The sequence below is a fragment of the Drosophila simulans genome, chromosome X, assembly GCF_016746395.2.
Source record: "Drosophila simulans strain w501 chromosome X, Prin_Dsim_3.1, whole genome shotgun sequence".
NCBI classification, from domain to species: Eukaryota; Metazoa; Arthropoda; class Insecta; order Diptera; family Drosophilidae; genus Drosophila; species Drosophila simulans.
In genome coordinates, this window is record NC_052525.2 from 18,560,950 (window position 1) to 18,580,360 (window position 19,411).

General features: G+C 43.2%; 1 protein-coding gene across 1 annotated transcript; it reads right to left on the reverse strand.

The window, feature by feature from the left end:
- Positions 1-18,454: 18,454 nt before the first annotated feature.
- Positions 18,455-19,353, reverse strand: LOC120285273 (NADH-cytochrome b5 reductase-like). The gene has a single exon (XM_039296731.2). The coding sequence runs from the start codon at positions 19,336-19,338 to the stop codon at positions 18,649-18,651; it is 690 nt and encodes a 229-aa protein (XP_039152665.1). The 5' UTR covers positions 19,339-19,353; the 3' UTR covers positions 18,455-18,648.
- Between the last annotated feature and the right edge of the window lie 58 nt (positions 19,354-19,411).

Below are 19,411 nucleotides of genomic sequence, written 5' to 3' on the forward strand. Positions count from 1 at the left end.
AATAACATGAATTCAAGTGGACATGACACGATATGCGATATTATGCGGATTAACCAAAATAAGTCAGTTTTACCTAACAATCTTGGAATATTTCAAGCTACACGTTGATAAAGGATTCTTGCTACAATTATAAGGATCCATACATCGACTTTACATGCAATTTGTTGGCTATAAAGAGCGGTTTCTTTAATCTCTGCCTGCCGCATGGCCAACTTCTCGAACTGTAGGGTACAAAAGTAAGTTGCCAGGACATGAAGCAAAACCAACAAGGACAACAAGGACAACGAGCAGCGACAACTCTCAAGGCAGTCTGACCATCATTGGAGCTCGGTGGGCAGCGAGGGGGGCGGAGAGGGGGCTGCCGGCAAGTTGGCAACAAATTTATGAGCAAATTAATTGAGATTGGAAACGCTGGGAGGAAAAGCGAAGAAAAAACGGAGAAGAAAACAAAAACAACGGCGCAGAGACAACGGGCAGGAAAAGGACACGGCAACGCAATGTCATCCGACATTTTTCCCCGCCTGCGTGTGTGTGTGTGTGTGTGTGTGTGTGATGGCTTGTTAGTGTGCGGTCGGTGGGTGTTTCTAACTTAATTGAGAGACAAGTCAATAAACAGGAAGCGAGTGCCGGGCTAAAAGTCAAAGCAGCCAAACGGCAGGAGGGACAAGCAGGGCGAGCGGAAAAGAAATGAAAACAAGAGGAAGAACCGGAAGTGGAGGTCGAGGGAATGCCCTGCATATCTGTGTATGTATGTGTGTGTGTGTGTATGTGCGGCAGAATGCTTTATAGTAGAAACATGTGTCCTTGGCGAAAAACAAGTATTGAGATTGGCTTTTCAGCTTGAAAATCGGAAATAAAATATTATGGGACTCTACTTCATCTATTTTGCATTTTACACAAGTACAATATTTTCAATTATTATTCTATAATTTTACATACATATGAGTAAAAAGGATTTTACTTTTTCAACACTTCATCCTTATATACATACATTCGATTCTGCATCACAATGGCAGCCACTGCATTGCAGGTCATTCGAAGTTCCCTTTGATCTGTTCGATTTTCTAGTTTCATCTCTTGAGGGGGCTATTATCTGCCCGCCCCAATCCACTGCCCTTCCACCCCCTTCCGCCGTCATTTTCCCTTGCCGCCCATTGCGCATTTTGAGTCGCATCGCGATGTCCGCATAAAAAATAACACTAACACAGAGGGACACATAGAAAGGGGGGCCATGAACAAATAAAGCCATAAATCTTTGCCACTCGCGAAACGGAATCTGCGGGTGGGGGAGGGGTGTAGTAGGGGAATCTGTGAATGGGGTTGGATGGTGGGGAGCACTTGGTCAGATCGCTGCTGCAAACAAAACAAATCTCGTTGTCTACACAACGGGAGCCAGTGTCATGCATGGCAATGTTTGCCGCTCAGCTAGTCCAACTGCCCCCTCCACACACCCTTCCACCCCTCTTCCTTTTGGTGGAGCCACTGACCCACTGCCACCCACCGCCGCAGAGCCCCCCCACCAATCTTTCCGCTCGAGTCCTGCATCTTGGCCTTCGTCTTCGAGTTGCGCTGCTACTGCTGCCTGCACTGCGGGAAACAAATGGCCACTTTACATATTTTTCCAATCATTATTTATAGCTTGTCTCCCCCTCGCATCTTAAGTTCTTGGTGTAAGTTTTGTTTTCATTTTTCCACAAGGTTATGTAAAATAGTTTTTTCTCTTTGAATTTAATCTCAAGTTTCTTCCATAGTCACAGGTTTAAGTTTTCTAGGACTAATGGTTCCTATGTAGATATTTTTAGCTTTCTTAAAATATTTTCTAATATTTTCCCTCTTATCTTTGCCGACCTTTAATTTGTTTTTTCCACTCAACCTGAAGTTCTCCAAATAATAATCCTGAATTTTTTTTCAGTGCCCCTTCTTTGGTCTGTTGCAATTTGTGGTGTCGCTTGTTGTTTGCCTGCCTCCTCCACTTGATCCATTATCCTTTCAGCCAGGATATGGGCGAAGGGCTGGCGAGAGAGGGGCGGGGCAACTCCTGTTCTGTTCTGTTGTTGTCATTAAAATTCAAGGCATACAAAGTCATTAAATTATACGCGACATCTTTTGTATAGATGCGTTCGGGTTGGTGTGACTGTGTGTGGGTGTGTGTGTGTGTTTTGTGGGAGTTGGTTGGTTGGGGAGGGGGGATGGGTGGTTGGAAAAGTGTTAGGCGGGGGCGGGGGCGTGGCGTCGGGAAATGGCAGTGAGCTGATTTCGCAACGACGGCATCGTGATGCGATTAAGCAATCAACCAAATTGCCAGCCCGACACCAAACTTGAAAGGAAATTACACGTTCCACGGCGGCGAGGGGCCTTGGGGGGCTGGAAAATGAGGGGCGGCGGTGGAAAATAAGTGGGCGGGGAAGAGCATGGGTGCTACGTGGCAGAGATAGAAGATATTAGCAGAGATATATGGAAGCCAAGGCACTCATTGCTTAAGTAAGCAAACAACAAAGTCAACTTAACCGCAGAGCGAAAGAGAAGGCCTCTATCAGCAAGAAAGAGAGGGCAACAATGGGGAAAGGGGAGAGGGATATATGTCAGAATAGAGACTGTGAGCGGGCCAGCTAATAAAAGTAATTACAAATCTGCTGTTAATGATCGTAAAAATGGCATCTATGTTGCTATCTGTTTTTGTTAATATCTAAGTTTATGAGTGCTAACTAAAGAAATATTTAAAAATAAACTGAAAATTTAATGATGGGTACAAGGCCTTTTCCCCAATATTGGAAACTAACTGCAAACTCCCTCGGTTCAGTTGCGTAACAAGTTTTCCTTGACTCGCGTCAACTCGATCAATTTGTTTAGATTACGCTTATAACTGGGAGCCGCATCCACTTGCCACTTGCTGCTTGCCACTTGCCACTCGCCTCCTTGTAGTCATAGTGCCGCAAATGGGAATGTATGCGGAGTCGAGTGCGAGTGCACAAGTTGCCGCAACGCGTGGTACATCCCACATAAACCCATCAAAAGTGTCGGCGAAGAAGTCGCAATTGCTTTGGCCAACTGAAACTAACAAAAACCAGCAAGCTGCCAATTTGCGTATGTAATGTGGAGACACAGTGGCGTGGGAAAAGGGGGCCAAGGGCTAGATGCCAGCGGCTGCGAGGCGGGGTGATGTCTCAAATTCATGGCCAAAAGCCGGAGACGAGAGGAAAGCCATACACATGACATTGCCGCCGCTGGAGCGCTTGGGGAAAACTCCACTTTGGCCGGGAGAATTCCAGCAGGACGAAGCGGAAACCCGGGAAAGCGTGAGAAAAACAACAATTTGGCGTAAGACGAGAGCGAAAGAGATGGCGGTACAGGGAGTGCGACGGAGACGCAGCTGTGCGAAAGGGAGATGTGTTTTGGCTACACTTGGAGAAATGCATAGATACAAATTGCTGTAAATTTAACACTTAAGAAGTAGAAGCTAACCGTTTAAGTATTTACATATAGTATTATTATTTATTTATTATTTAAACTGTAATTTAAAGAACAGGCATATGGAATAAGTTAAACAAGCTCTCAATCTTTTGGTTAACATGGATAATTTCCTTATTACTTTTTTACCAATTCAATGGAATAGTCAGAATGCACTGCCAGTTTTCTCTCAGTGTGGCTAGAAGTGACTGCGCCACACGCCAAGACAAATTATGCTGTTGATAAGCGCGACAATGGCGGAAGCGCAGACACAACTAAACCGGAGTCACGGGGTGCGGGAGAGGTAAGGGATGGGGATGGGGATGGGGCAGGGAGTGTGTGCAGTGGGAGTGGCTGGGCGGGGGCGGGAACGGAGACTTTGTAACTGACGCTGACACGCGCGCAAGTGGCTGTCCCTCTCCCCCCGTCGCCGGCCATGTCTCTTGTCTCTTTTGTTGCGAGCCAACGACCCGGCATCGCATTGAGATTACTTATAAAAGGTTATTTAACCCATTAGAAAAATCGTCTAGAAAGTGCGCGCAAACAAACCCATTTTATGGGTTTTCCGATAAAACCCTCTTAAAAACTTGATCACTTCCGATACTCAACTTTCGTTCAGCTCAAACAAAAGCTCATGGAAATTAGCTAGTTTTATACCCAATCAGTTTCTATTTAGTGGAGAATTCGATCCTATTTGGAATTGCGCTTGGAATATTGTAAGCATTGTAATTAATATGAAATTAATGTAAACTCTAGTACAGTTTCGATATTTGGATTGAAGTGTAGCGTATTCTCATTTTCTTATGCTCTGTATGTGTATGTGTGAGTGATATACATTCTAGATATATACATATATCTTATTGCTTAATGCTAGATTATAATTAACACCGAGATGTAAATATAATTCTTATATCTACCGCAAACTATGATACTACATGGCGAGCTAAATGCTTTTGACGTTTCTAAACATAGTTAGATTTTACATTTGACTAAAGGTTCGGCCGGCTTTTCTACATTTAAGTAATTGCATTTTATAATTTCTTTTAAAAATTGATAAATCTATGAATTGATTTGTAATCAATGCTAAAGATTTCTCTAATGGTTTCTTCATAACTGGGCGTAACTGCAGCATACAATTTTTGACTAATTGCCGAATCCATTGTTACGCTGCCTAGAGGAATCACTGTTTCGATAATCGTTTAGTAGTTGCACTAACTGTTTCTCTGACTGTTGCACTAACTATTTCACTAACTGTTTCACTAACTGTTTTACTAACTGTTTCACTAACTCTTTCAGTAACTGTTTCACTAACTGTTTCACTAACTGGTTTACTATCAATAGAACTGACTGTTTCACTTTCTGCTTTTCTATCTCTATTACTATCTAACAGTTTAAACGTAACCCTTCCCAAAGCATCTGGATCCAGTTTCAACTGGCACGCTTCCATTAAATCTCGTCCGAGAACTACATTGGTGGCTCCGTCTGCATCCACCAGTGCTAACTGATCCAGATGAAGCTCACCTGGGGTTTCTGTCGCCATTGACTGCCACATTGGAGACGCAGCTCCATCCATTTCCTCCACTGATTCATTGTATGGTGGTTGTGTGTGACTCCGGAGCTTATAGGCACATTTATTTGAGTCTTACGAAAGATCAGGACACAAAAATGAAAAACAGCCCATGAGATGATCAAAAATGCATAAACAAACCTAATTAAAAGTCTGGAAGTTAGTTTAAAATGGCCAGTACACTGGCAGAATCAGCTAATGCTCTTTTCACATTTTTCCAATTCAACTAGTTGCATTAAAATAAATTTTAAATATTTTAATTTAATTAAATTGCAAAAGCTGATACATTTACAGTGGCGCCATCTGTCGTAGTTTCTGGTAAGTAACATTAAGGACTGATCCATTTGACTGTGTTAATTTTCCGACTTTAAATGTTTTTTTGGTCAAGAAAGTGTAATTTCCCGCAGTGAGCCGTTAGCAGCTTTTGGCCATCTCTGATCTGGTGCAAATGGGGGGAGGGGGAGGAGCGGGCGGAAAAGGGACGGCCACTCGCTCGACCAACATAAATCATCGAGCCAAATAAATCACAGCAAAACGAGGGGGACATGGCCGAGGACGGAGGGAAATAGAAATAGAAAATCTTTGGCGCAACTTTGAAGATCTAAAAAATTATTAATAATGCAGGAGACGCCTTCTCGAGGGGCCGCTTGGACTTGGAATCCGAAATCTGGGACGCGGGACTAGCGACAATCAAATATTAAGGATTGGGTCCATTTTCATTTTGGGTCGCCAAAACTGAAAGTCGATTAAAGTGAGCAAAGAAAGGAGACTCATTTTACGCACTATATGTATAATTTCATTTAAAAAAATTTAAGGTTTAATTTAAATTTATCGGTAGCAGACCAAAATACTAAATGACATATAATAAAAAGTATTATTATAATATTACGCATACGCAGTGTTGCCACTCATTGCATTTTAATTGTATTTATTAATTATTGAAAAGACCTTTTTGATACTTCATTTAAAAACAAACAAATCAAGTAAGTTGTCACATTTATTGATACACCCGAAATAATCGATATTAAGTCGGGACATTTAAATTGCCAGCAAGGACTCTCGGCGAACTCCACCTCATATATCATCCCATTGTGGGGCAGGCTCGACCAAAGATAACGGCCCCACTCCCCCCAACTTCGCTCCACCCTTCATCGCAACTACGCCACCCCTTAACCCTCGCCAAATAGAAAAGACTTCAGAAGGACAGCGGCAATGAGGGCAGCGATAAGACGACAACGCGGACGCCCAGCGAACCGCGGAAAACTCTGGGCTCTTCCGGGGCCCTTTTAAACTTGCCCATCTCTGTGGGAGTGGGGGCAGTGGAAGAGGGCGTCCTGCCAGTGAAACATGCAAATGAATCCCATCGTGCCTGCTCCGCGGGACGGCTTAAAGGCGAGCACTTTTTCAAGGACTGGCCGCGGCGACTTTCTGTTGTGCTAAATTTATGCAACAGGCTTTTGGCCCATTTGTAAAATATGCGCTGTCATAAACCAGCGGGCGAGAGCTACAGCTTGGAGTTGTCCTGCGAGTCCTGCGAGTACTGCGAGTCCTGGGACTCCAAGCCCAAGGCCCAAAGCTCCACCAATTCGCAACATTATTGGGCCTGGCCTAGCCTGGCTGGGCACTGTCTGAATCGGTTTTCCCGCTGCACGTACAGGCATATAATTTTTGCCAAATCAGAATATTTATGCGTCTAGCCGCACACAACACACAGCCAGTGGCGGCGGGGGGCAATTCGGGGAGGGGGGCCTGGAGATTCACTGAGCTCGACGAGGGGACATAAAAAAATTACAGCACGCTTGAAAAAACGCGACAAAAACACGCAATGGATATGACTTTTATACAAAGCTTTGGCTACAGACTCCCGGCCCATTTACTCTCCCCGTGAAAAAAACCCTTTTCAGTTGCAGTGCTACACTGAGACAAAATAAGTGTCATAGTATGTTCAGCTGCATTTACAGATCTTATCCCATTTGGGAGGTTTCTTTACAATAATTAAAAGTTAAATTAATTCGAGGAATAATAAAAATAGTATTATCTTATTTATATTTCACACATTTTATCTATAATTAAATAAAAATAATATTTAAATAATTATTTAATAATAACCGAAATATATAAAAAAAAATAAAAGGAAAGTATCATATAAATTCGATATTAATATATTTAATAATAATATATTTGTAACTTTTCAATACAGTTTTCAATGATTTTGAACCTTAATTGTATTTCTTTTCTAAATAACATTAGTTCTTATGCATATTTGGCTTAAACTTAACCAACTTAGTCATATCTTTTTCTCTCAGTGCAGGATCCACAGCCAGGACATGGCCGGTCGATGGCGTTGGCTGCTGGTGCTCATTGAAACGCATTTGCAGTGCAGCCGGTGCAAGTGCGTTCACCGACACACTCACACACACACACACACCAGTCCACTCAGGCACACACCAGCTTACTCACACACACACACGCCCACTCACATTACGCACACAACTGCACGCGACTGGGAAGTAAAGTGTACTGGAGGCGGATGTATCGATTATTCGATTATTTCTGACCTCCCCTTCAAAAGCAAAAACAAAAACACAAAGCCTGGCGAAAAAGTTGGAAAACTGAAAAGGATGTTGCATATAAAAATATCACGTATACGCCACGGGTTCTTAATGCTTAGGAATTTAATCCAATGTTCAACTTTCAAACTGTTCAGAAGGTCAATTGCTTGCAGAGAATGAAATAAAATAATGAAACGAATAATATGAACATTTTTAAGAATACGACAATAGTCGGTGGTGACATTTTCGTTAATTTTTCTTAAGTTTGACTCAGACTAATATTATGAGTTATACATATGTATAGTTATTTCACGATCTAACTAAGTGGTACGAATATTTCAAAGAGGGTAATAATGATGGCCATTGTTATTTGTTGATAGAGAAGGCCTTTATTCTTATTGGGTTTCGATTTTGATTTATGTATTACTGTATAAAAAATAAAAGGTCACGACCAAGTCCACATGCAAACATATTTTTACGCTGCACAAATGTTATTAAATTAAATCACGTTTTAAGCCCATTTCTGCCCAATAACCGCGTGTGTCTGTATGTATTTATATATGTATATATTCCAGCGATATTTATTTCGCAGCGGGTCAATCCACCGAGGGGGCGTGGCAGATGGTGGGATGGGAAAAAAGACAAAAACCAATTGCTTTCGCAGTTTTTTGTCGCCTGCCGCCAGTGAGTTCGTTCAATAAACAAAATAAACAAAATAAAGAAACAGGCTCAGGGGTTTGGTGTGTAAGTGGGCGGTAAGTGGGCGGTAGGGGCGGTAGGGGGCGGGACGGAGTCAGTGGGGCGTGGCGGTTGTTCAACGAGTGGCAACAATTTTGTTGCATTCAGCTGGCGTTGCTGCTGCTGTTATTGTTGCCTGCAAACGTTTTTGGCACTTTTTGGTTTTTGTGGCCAATTTGAAGAGTCGCGCCGAACCGGAAGGCGTACAGCCCAGCCGCAGGGCGTGGCATGGTCAGCCGAGAGACACACACACCGGCGCACAACTAACCAACCAACACACACACACACACACACTGACACTCGAGCGGAGACAACCGTGTGCGAATCCATGTGGCAATTTTTGCGGTTGCGAAAAGTTGAAAACTTTCCACGGCTCCAGTTAATGGCGGCACCCCAGAAAACCCCGCTGCCTCCACCCATGCTACCGATTTCCATTGCCTCGCACACAATATTTTAGTTTTCGAAAATGTTTTCAGCACTTTAAAATAGCCGCAGCTGAGGTCGATTTTACTTAACTAACCATAAAGTACGAGAATACTATACTTTCATTAACATTTGTTAAATTGGCAGGCCAGTAACATATTGAAATATTAATATTCAAATTAAAAAATAAAAAAGTTAAGGTAACAGCTCCCTTATTTTAAGTATTAACGCAAGAACACATTTAAATTTGTAATAGTAGTACACGAAAGCTATACGAGTATTACTTTAGGAACATTACGCATACGCAGTGTTGCACACATGAGGTATTTATTTGAAATACATTCAGTAACAAATAAATAAAATAATAAATAATAAATAGCAAATAAATTTCTCAAGTTTCAATAAAAACAAAAAACTCCATGCTTGGATAAAGTAATGTATTTCATAATTAAAATAATATATTACTTAATACATATTATTTTCAGAAAGTAAAAGTGTTTTTCTTCAGCAGCAGAACTTATTAAAAGCACATTTAAAATTGTGGCAAGCTCCAACTTAAAATTTTGGTATATTTCACGTGCATTTTTTGCAGCTTTCTAGTTTTTATATCCCATCGAGGAAACTCATGGCACCCAGACCTTTTCACTTTTTGTTTTCATCCCGTCAATTTCTCCTTTTGGGACTCTGCCGCTCCGGTTATTGTTTGCAGTGGCCGGCGAGAGTTTTTGATTTATATTTAATTCAATTTTTATTGTGCTTAAAAAATGGATAAAATATTGCACGGCATTCACAGGCGACGGAATCAGGGGTCAAGGGTTGCCTTGTTGGCCCATTCATAAATTGGCAGTTGCCTGGCTGCGTTTGACAGCAGCCAATGCAAATTGCGGTTAGAGTGGGTGGTTGTCTGCCAGTGGGATGGGTGCAGCACTGGCCAAGTGGAAGGGGGCTAGTGGGTGGGTGGCCCAAGTGTGGGGTGCTGGTGGCTACGTGTCGCCGTTGGCCGCAAGATGTTGACAATGACAATGAACGTGGCACGAAGCCGTTGGGCCAAGTCACACATGGTCAACACAAGTGCAGTCGCCGCGCTAGATTTGGTTAGGATCTGGGAAAGTTGGCAGTCGGGAGCCGGAAAGTGGGAAATGGGGCAGAGGAGAAGCATCCTGGTACGTGGCAGCCAACTGCAGAGGTTGTGGGTGTGTGGGTCAAACGACGCGAGCGTGACACGACAATCGTGATAAACGAGATTAGTTATAGAGCAAACCAAGCAAACTGTCTCATAGTCATACTGCTTTTCCCACTTTCCACCACTTTCCACCGCTTTCCACAAACTTGAGCAACAGCTGCGTGTGTCAAGCCGAAAAGTGTGCAATGAAAATTGTGTGAAAGTTGTGCAGACAAAGTGGAGTGGGGAAATCGGCACAGAGATGACAAAATTATAACTGAAATTTATGCAAAAAAGCTGTAATATTTATATACGGGTACTTCAAAAATGTATTTCCTTTTAATCCGCTCATTCAACTTACAAAAAGTACATAATTTGTAACGCCAACTTAAATTGTAATAAGAAAGTAACACATGATTAAGATGTAGTGACGAATGCAATTCAATAAATACCACATACTCATTTAATTCTAAATATTATTTTTTATTGCCAAAATGTGTATATACTTCACGATATCATCGCAATAAGTCACGTCCTAATTGGAATTTGATTACAATTAGTTTTTATTTCAATGCTTCTTTGTTTGAAATCACCTTTGCCCTCGTCACGTGCCCATCTCTTTTACAATTTCCTCGTCGAATCTGTGTTTGTGGGAACTCAGCTGTGGCCATTTGAATAGCATTTAAAATATTAAAGTTATGCATTTGAATAGAGCGGCACATACCGAAAGATATACTTGACTTTAATAATTGGCATTCGTTTAGATAGCAGCTTTTTCAGTAGTATTATTTTATAATCACCCACTTTAATATATATTATATTTAATTATTAATATATATACATATTTAATATATATGTGATATATGATATACACTAGATAAGCAAGAGTAAGTTTTGGAGAACTAAGCTGCAGCTATAAGATATCCACAAGTATCCATAAAAGTCCTTTTAATGTGACCCCCGTTGTTTAGATTTCTAAGTATAATATTCCTTTTTGTTGTTTGCATAAGCTGTCGAGCGGCTCTTCCATTCATTACGTAATGTGGCGAGGGTTTTATATCTTGGCCCGGCGACTGACAAAAGGGGCGGGTCGGAGCGGTGGTGGGGGCGTGGCACGGCAAAGGGGACGGGATACCGCAAAATGGCAGCGGCGCCATGGCATTTAAGTCACGTAGCCATGTTGAGTAATGCGACACGTTGCCATTGATGGCCCGTTGACGATGAAGTGCAAGCTGGAAAATAGAAATAGAAATGGCAACAGCACAAGTGGGCGGCATGTGGGCGGTGCTCGGTGTTGGGTGTCCTTCATCACCCACTCCACACCAGCACCCCCCCTCCTCCTCCACCGGCGGTTGCCATTGTGACCGGCTGAGGGCAAAAGCCAAGTGGCAGCCACGTTTGCTTGGATTTTGGCCGCATTGATTAGCCGTGGAGCCAGGCGCTAAAAAATGCTGGAGCCAGCTCAAAGTTTGCATATTTATTATGCACTCAAAGTTCAAACATTGCGGCAGCGCGACTCAAAGAACGCCAAAGAACCACAGAAGAAAAGTGAAAAGCGCCGGGAAAACTTTGGTGGTGCATCGGTGGAAAGTGATGCAGCTACTGCGGTGGCTGTCAACTGCTAAGAGAACGTAGAACCACCAGGCTGTGCATCAATAACTCGACTCTTTTTATGGCCTACGCAGCGAAACAATGCAGCTGGAAAAGCCAGTGTGGCACACGTGGAAAAACTTACTACTTGGGAAATGGAAAATCGAAGTCATTTCATCTACGTTGATAGAAAACATATATTTTAAGTAAACACAACTAGAAACTTAAACAACTAGAAAGTTCTTTTCATAAACCGAAATGCCAGTCTTATTTCGCTGAGTGTGGCGATGCACCTGGATGGAGTCCTCTAATCTTCAGCTGCCAGGAGTCGAACTTAACAAGGAAACAGTGCCGGCCATAAGTGGATGCCTCTGGCACTGGGGGCATCCTTTAAAAGCCAGTTGACTTCATAATCGCAACCGTGCAATATGGCTACATTTCAAAAGAGATTTTCCAGACATGCTGAGGGGTTTTCATGTGGCTACATGGAACACAGACAGAAAAGTATTATTTTTGAGCCTAGTCTAGATTAAACTTTGCTTTAAACTTTGCACTTACTCATTTAATATTTCTAAGTAAATTGGAAAAAAAATCTATATAATTTTAAATATTACAATATAAAATATGTTTTCTTTTCAGAACTACCTACTTGGGTAAATTCTTGTTTACATTGTGACTTAGACATTTGTATGCTTTTTGATTTTGCTAGAGTGTGAATAATTTTGCAAAGCTTGAATGCGAAACCATGGAAGTTCCGTAATTGAAGACACCAGTTGGATCCATTCCGTACTTATCAGCATCATCCCAGGCTTCAGGAGCTCCCGGTCCACTCCAGAAATCGGAGTGACTTTGAAGGGCAGTCAAGTGTATGATGATGGCCCCACTGGAGTCTACCTTCCGCCCATTCAGCCGATGTGTTTAATTAAATGCTGTGACAGACAAAAAAGGGAAATTAAAGAGTGGCTTTTCCCTTGTTTCGGGTGTCCAATGGACAACCCGTCGCCGTGTCCTTTGTGACCGGGCAACTTAAAGCGGGGAAAAACAATAATTGAGCGAGATGTCATGGCAGCCGCTGGCCAATTTGTAGACACGTAAAAATCTTATCACAAACAAAAGACTTACCGCACCGCCAGCCCCCCACTGCCATTTGCCACGACAGAGGGGCAGCGGGTGGTTCCCGGTTCCTGGTCCCCAAAAGACCCCTCCCCCCTTGCCACCTAAAGCCACCAAGTCCCCACCCCTTCACCATGGCAGCGATAAGCCGTGCACGTTGTCGTCATTCCGCTCGCATTTGTCGTCATCAAGAGAAACACAGAAGCCGAAACCAGAGACACAAATGCAGAGCAAACCAGAAAATGCCAACTAAGGAGTACCGACTACTCAATACCCAATAATAGCCCAATAAAGTAAAGGATCCTTCGCAAGGGATCCTTTCCATACTTAAATACAATAACTTTGTGTGTCAGCAAGTATGCAGCAAAGTTGTGTAAGTCAAAGATGGAGTATACGCAGCGGACGTAAAATATATTTTAGAATACTTATTTTAAAACTTAGTTCCTCTTTAGGCATCTAATTTGTTAACTATTGTTCGCCTCTTGCCATCGAAGACTTCACAGGATTAGGCCATCGATTGGAGCTGCGCTCCCAACATCGATCGCTATTTCCTGCAGGGTACTGAAAGGGGGGACCCCATTCCCCATGACAACCAGCGGAAGTGGAAGTGCTAGCAGGCGGCTCACGTACGGCATATAAATAACATTTCGATTTGGCTGTGTGACAAGCCCGAGCCCCAAATGACGCAGAATTATGCCAACTTCAAGCCGAAGATTGGAATTAAATAAATAAAGAAGAGCTAGTTGGGTAAAGAGTTTACAACTCGGGCTTGCATCCCAGTGCGCGATAAATAGAAGTGAGCGAGGGTGTGGGAAAACGAAGTGGCTAAATGAGCCCACAAAAGGGTCACTTAATGGAAAATGTCATCCGAGTCGGAGGAATTGTCCGGATGCCCAAATAGAATAAACAGAACAAGGCAAATGAATTGCGAATGCCAATCGCAAAATTGAACAGGACACAAAAGGCGGAGCCAAGGAGTCCTTATTTCACTCCCTCTGTTTGGAATAGAATATACTCTATATATATATATATACATATATACTTCTGGCAGAGTACTCAATTATCAGTCATAGTTTGTCAAATTGACAAATTGCACAAGATGGAGCACTCTGCGCATCGAAACGGAATGAAATAAAATCGGACTGAAGGCATTAAAAGAATGGAAGCCAGTCGGACGGACGGAATGGTAACCAAAGGCAAACAATTTACTTTCCAGTGGGAAGCGAGCAGTTTTAGATATCTCGGTATCTGCTTTATTTATCATAAGGCTCGGATTTATTTTACAAGCTGCACATAAATGCTGCCATTAATTTTGCGGCTCTAATGTTTTATTTCATTCATTCATTTGGCGCAGCACAGAAAGCATATTTCCTCTAGCACTGCCAACTCCATGTCTCCTTCTTGAGAAGGACTTCAGCCAGGCGAATACCTTTGAGCTTGAAGAGTCCTTTGTCGGACTGCTCGGGAACCCTTTTGCCGTCTGCATCGCCCTAAAAAAGGCAACTTAAGCTTCAATTTCGACTCTATTAGGTCGCATAGTGTGTGTGCTCTTTTGCTGCTGAAATCGGCTTGCATGCCAATGGGGAGCATGGAGAAGGGTCTCCGTTCTCCCTATGGCATCCCCTTTTACCTTGACTGCAACTCTGGGACAGGACACGGGCATCTGCACAGTGAGAAATAGTTCGGACTTAGAGACTATGTGACAGGTGTCTAAGAGTATGCAGCAATCTATTTCAATGTCAATTTTATGGCAGTTATCTAGTATCTATAATCTATCTCTATGAAATAGTGCCTTTGGTAATCTGGCTAGCTTGAGATCCTTGCTCGCTTAGAACTGGTCAGATTTTGTTTCAGTGCATCCTCTTGTAAGCTACTTGAAGGAAATGTGTTGCATAGTTTAAGGCTGCCGCACACAAAGAGCAGAAGCAGGAACAGCAGCTGAAACTGAGGCAAAAACAGCAGCCAGAGCAGCGGGACTGACTATCAACTATAGTCGAGGAAATTACTTTCAACATTTCGAATGCCGTCTCCGGGAAAGCGCCCCCCTGCCCCCCTGCCCACCCAGCCACGTCCTCTTCGTCTTCAAGACAGCACAAAGTGTGTATTTATATTTAAGAAAAATGTAAAAGAAATAAAATAAGAAGTGAGCAGCCGGCGTGGAAGTGGGAGGACGAATGAAAAACAGGAAAATTATTTGATTTTTATGCATTTCACTTAAGCAACAAAAAGGCCACCAGAGACGAAGGATGGAGCACAGCAGGATGGCTGGATGGCGGGAAAATCGGAGAGAGATGGGAGGAAGGACATGCATGCATTATAGATGAACTTGCCGGCAACGAAATAAAGCAAATAAATGCAATCAGGAATAATAATTTCAGGCCAAGACAGCCGGGGATAACTTGATTTCCACCACCCCATCGCCATTTTCCGCCCGCAAACGCATAAACAACAATTTCACAGGGCCTGAAGGTTCTGGATAAAGTCATGCACTTGGCTCGTAAATAAAGCCAAAAGCCTATCTTCAAGGCCCTGCCCACAACGGGCTCAAAGTCGACCGGAAGAGCTGGGAAATCGGGCTGGAATCGGGGAAAAACAGAGGGGCCAAGTCAACGCCCAGCCAGTTTTTCACTTGGAAAAACTTAATTATGCATGGTTAACACGAAAACTCAATAAATTTTCAAATAAATTCACATGGGCCGAGCCGAAAGAAGAGAAATCGAAAAAAGTCCGCCTGGCCTTTTGGTCTATGTAAATTTTATTTGCCAAAGGATTTTTCACCAAGTTTCCTGGCTCTGTTGCATTTAGATTTATTCGCAACGTGTGTGCTATGTAAAACCTATTAGGAGCCACTCCAGACCACCGTCCATTCCCCGCCAGCCCACTCCATCCACTTCAGCCGCACAACCCACTCCACCCACTCAACTGTTGCGCAAGCAAGGACTCGAATCCCAGGACTCGGCACTCGGCAGAGAGTCCCGGCACCTTCGCAAACTAATCGCCTGTTGAAAATGCGCCGCACTGTGCGAGTTAGAATTTATTGAGTTCTCATATTGAGCAATGCTATAAAAATAATGAAGCCTGGACCGAAAGGTAGGTGGCCAGGATGCCGGGATGCCAGGATTCCGAGGAGGTCCTGCTAACTGCTCTACACACGGGCGGATGGCACTGCCGCAGGATCAAGCCAGATAAGATTGCAGGAACTTCAGAGCTCAGGTGAGCAACTCAGGTGTCAGCTTAGATGAGAAAAATGTATTTCATTGCGAAAATATCTAAATACTTTTTACTACAGCAAGAGCTAAAAATATATCGATATGAGACACAGGATTTAAGTGCATTGAACTATATTTCAACATAATAATTTATTTGGAAAAATGCTTAAGTCTGAACTTATTGCAATTAACCTATAAATCATTCTATGTTTTGTTAAAGCTGAAAAATATGAGCTTATTGTTTACTTTGCATCTGATATATATGTATGTATATGTATATATATATTTATTTTGACAAACTGAGATTCTACACCGAAACTCCCGATCCTCAACCGTAGGGGCCACGTTTTGTCGTCGACAGTTGGCTTAGTTGAAAGCCAAAAGCCCACGCAGCTTAGTGTGTCCTGCGAAGGACAACCACCCAGGAGGGTGGTGGAGCTGAAAGGGGGCTGAAAGCAGGAGGGGTGGGGCTCTACGACTGCTGTGAATACTTGGGCAGAAGTGGCAGGAGCAGCGGCAAAAAGTGAAATGAAGCCGAAAGGCAAATAGAGCATAAATTACGCAAATCCAACACGACACTTTACAGCGTCGACTGCGGCAGAGGCAGCATCCTGTCCTGTGTGTGTGTGTGTGTTGGTGAGCACATGTGTGGGTGTGTGCGTCAGTGTGTGTGTGTGGCAACAACTACAACAAGAACTGCAACAATAATAACAGTAACAGCAACAGGAAGAGCAACAAATAAGTTAAGTCAAAGTCGAAAAAGCAAACAAACATTGCACACGACGGAGATGGCAGCACTTACACTTACACACACACACACACCGAAAGACACCCATTGTAGTTTTCTCACTGAAAAGTACACTGGCAGAAAAATAACTATTAAATGCATAACTAGGAATCTTATCTTCTGAGGCTAACAAACATTTACGTTGTGCTTGGATCTGAACTATTATTTATGATGTTCGGTACATCAATCTGCAAAAATTTAAATATAATTGTTGATCATCACCTCCCCTTGATTTCTCTCAGTGCAGAGTGCAACTAGCACTGGGCAGGAGTGTGGCATGCAATCAGGCGCCAAATGCTCATGTGTCTCATTGTCAGCATGTTGCATGTGCAGCAGGGGGCTGGCGGCGGTGGCGGGGGGAATGGAGACGAGTAGCCGGGTAAAATAAAGTAAAATGAACAGCAGCAGCAAAAATGTTAAAGCAAGTAAATAAACATTGTACGCCATTATCAGGCACTGTCAGCAGCAACAGCAGCAACAGTGGCAACAATCAACAGCACCAGGCAACATAATTTGCAGTTGCAACTGAGAACTTTTCAATGGTTTGAAGCTGAAAAAGCTGACAGGACCTCCTGCCCCCCAGCAGAAAGGAATAAATGGGGGAAACCAGAGGCAGCAGTGCATGGCAGGCACAGTGGGGATAGCTATAGCCTACTTTTGGGAGGCATCAAATGGTCAGTAGAGTCAAAAGAGGACTTCTTAGAATCAAATACCATTTCAACCTGAATTGATACTGAGCTTATTTGATTATAATCAAATGAATCTAGATTTCACTCCATAACACTTCATTCTTTTTGCAACTTGTTGCAGCTCACGTATCTGCAACATGAGTGTCTGGAGGCTCCGAAGTCCTTAAGAATTCGCCTAACAGTACGCATTAGCCTTTGCTTTATTGCCTTCGAAACTCAAAACTATCGTAGCATTTTTAAAAAGATTTCCGTGTTCATTTCTTTGGCTGCGGAGTTATCATGTTTTCATTTTTTATTTTTTTACTTCAGCATACTTCTTCCACTGTCCGAGTAAAAGTCCATTGCCTGGCATAAAGCCCGGATATGCCGGCGAACTCGATACTGCTCTTGTATGTGTGTGTGGGCCTGAAAATGTGTGTGTGCATGCCTGTATGCAGCTGCATGGTTGAACAGTCAATGGCGGTGTAGCTGAAAAGGCCGGAAGTGCAGTCGAGCAACAACGATTGCATGCCTGTACATACATACTTGTGTGTGTGTGCGTGTCCCAGCTCGTTTGCGAGTGTGTGTGGGTGTAGGTGCGAATGCAAGTGTGTGGGTAGCGTTTGTGTACGTGTGAGTCGGCTAAACAAAAGTGGCACAACAAGCTGAACTTGTGAGCAGAATGGGAGTGCTGAAAAAACGAAAAGAAAAGCCAACACAAGTTGACATAGAAATTGTACAAACTGAAAATGATTTGTGTGCCCCCTTTGCCACACAGACGCACACACACACACTCACAAGTGCAGGCATATGTATATTTGCACAACGGTGGGTCGATTTATAGGAAAAATCCCAACAAAAAAAATAAATAAGCCAAGCCCGACTATCAGATACCCTTTACTCAGCTAGTGTGAATGCGAACGCGAAATTTCATCAAAACTGCGTGGCAGTTAACATAGAATAGTTAGGCAGGCAGTTAACATAGAATAGCATAATTATTGCAAAATAACCATCAATTTTTCAAATATGTGAGCCTGGTAGTTTTGTGCGATTTGTGGGCGTTAGAGTGGGCGTGACAACATGGGTCAACAAACTTGCGCTGCGTGTTTGTCTATAGAATCTGTATGCTGAATCTCAGAGTTCTAACTTTAATAGTTCCAGACGGACATGGTAAGATCGACTCGGCTATTGATCCAGATCAAGAATATATATACTTTATACGATCGGAAACGCTTCCTTTTGCCTGTTACATATTTTACAACGAATCTAGTTTACCCTTTTACTCTACGAGTAGCGGGTATAAAAAATATAAAACTCTCGGTAAAACTTGTACGATCACAAATTCATAAACAATATCAAATATTTATAAGCATCTACAGTTTCTCCCGGCAATTACAACATATAAATGTTTGCCGGATCTACGTCCAATGATTGTGTTCCTATTTGGGCGATGATCTTTTGAAAACTTGAATCTCCAGCCACGATGAGGACGCGCTGTCCGGGAATCGCGGGATTGAGGTGGGTGGCCAGTTCGGCGGCATCTAATCGGGACACCTTTGCCGTCTCCTTGTAGCGTAGATTGTCCCGGAGCTGAGGGCACTGCTGGGCACAGTGGCCCGCCTCCTGGCAAGCGGAGGAGTCACACTGCTGATGCGGCAGGTAGAGGCAGCTCCTGTAGTTCCAGAACTGGGCGAACTCAAGCATCTCCTCGCGAAAGTAGACATGCTGCAGGTCACGAGCGCACACCAAATGCCACAGGCGACTCATATCCTCCTCGTTGTCCAGCACCTGCCTAACCAGCGGCAGAGTGGGTGCAATAGCAACTCCCTGGGCGATAATATAGATGCACTTGGCCGGCTGTGGATCGTGTACGTATTGCCCGATGGGACCTCGGAATTCCAGCAGATCGTCGGGCTGTACAGCTTGCAGGTGCCGAGACATTGGTCCCTCCGGCTGCAGCTTCACCAGGATGCGGAACTCTTTGGCCACAAAGTCGCTCCAATACGGCGAATACGGACGCAGCAGGCAGCCGACGCGCGGAGTTCTAAAAATTCGAAACTTAAGTTCTAAAAATACAAACATAATGAATGAATCTGTCGCTTTATCAGACTAGATAGTCGTTTCAAGTCGTTTTCACTTACCGTACTAGCAATTA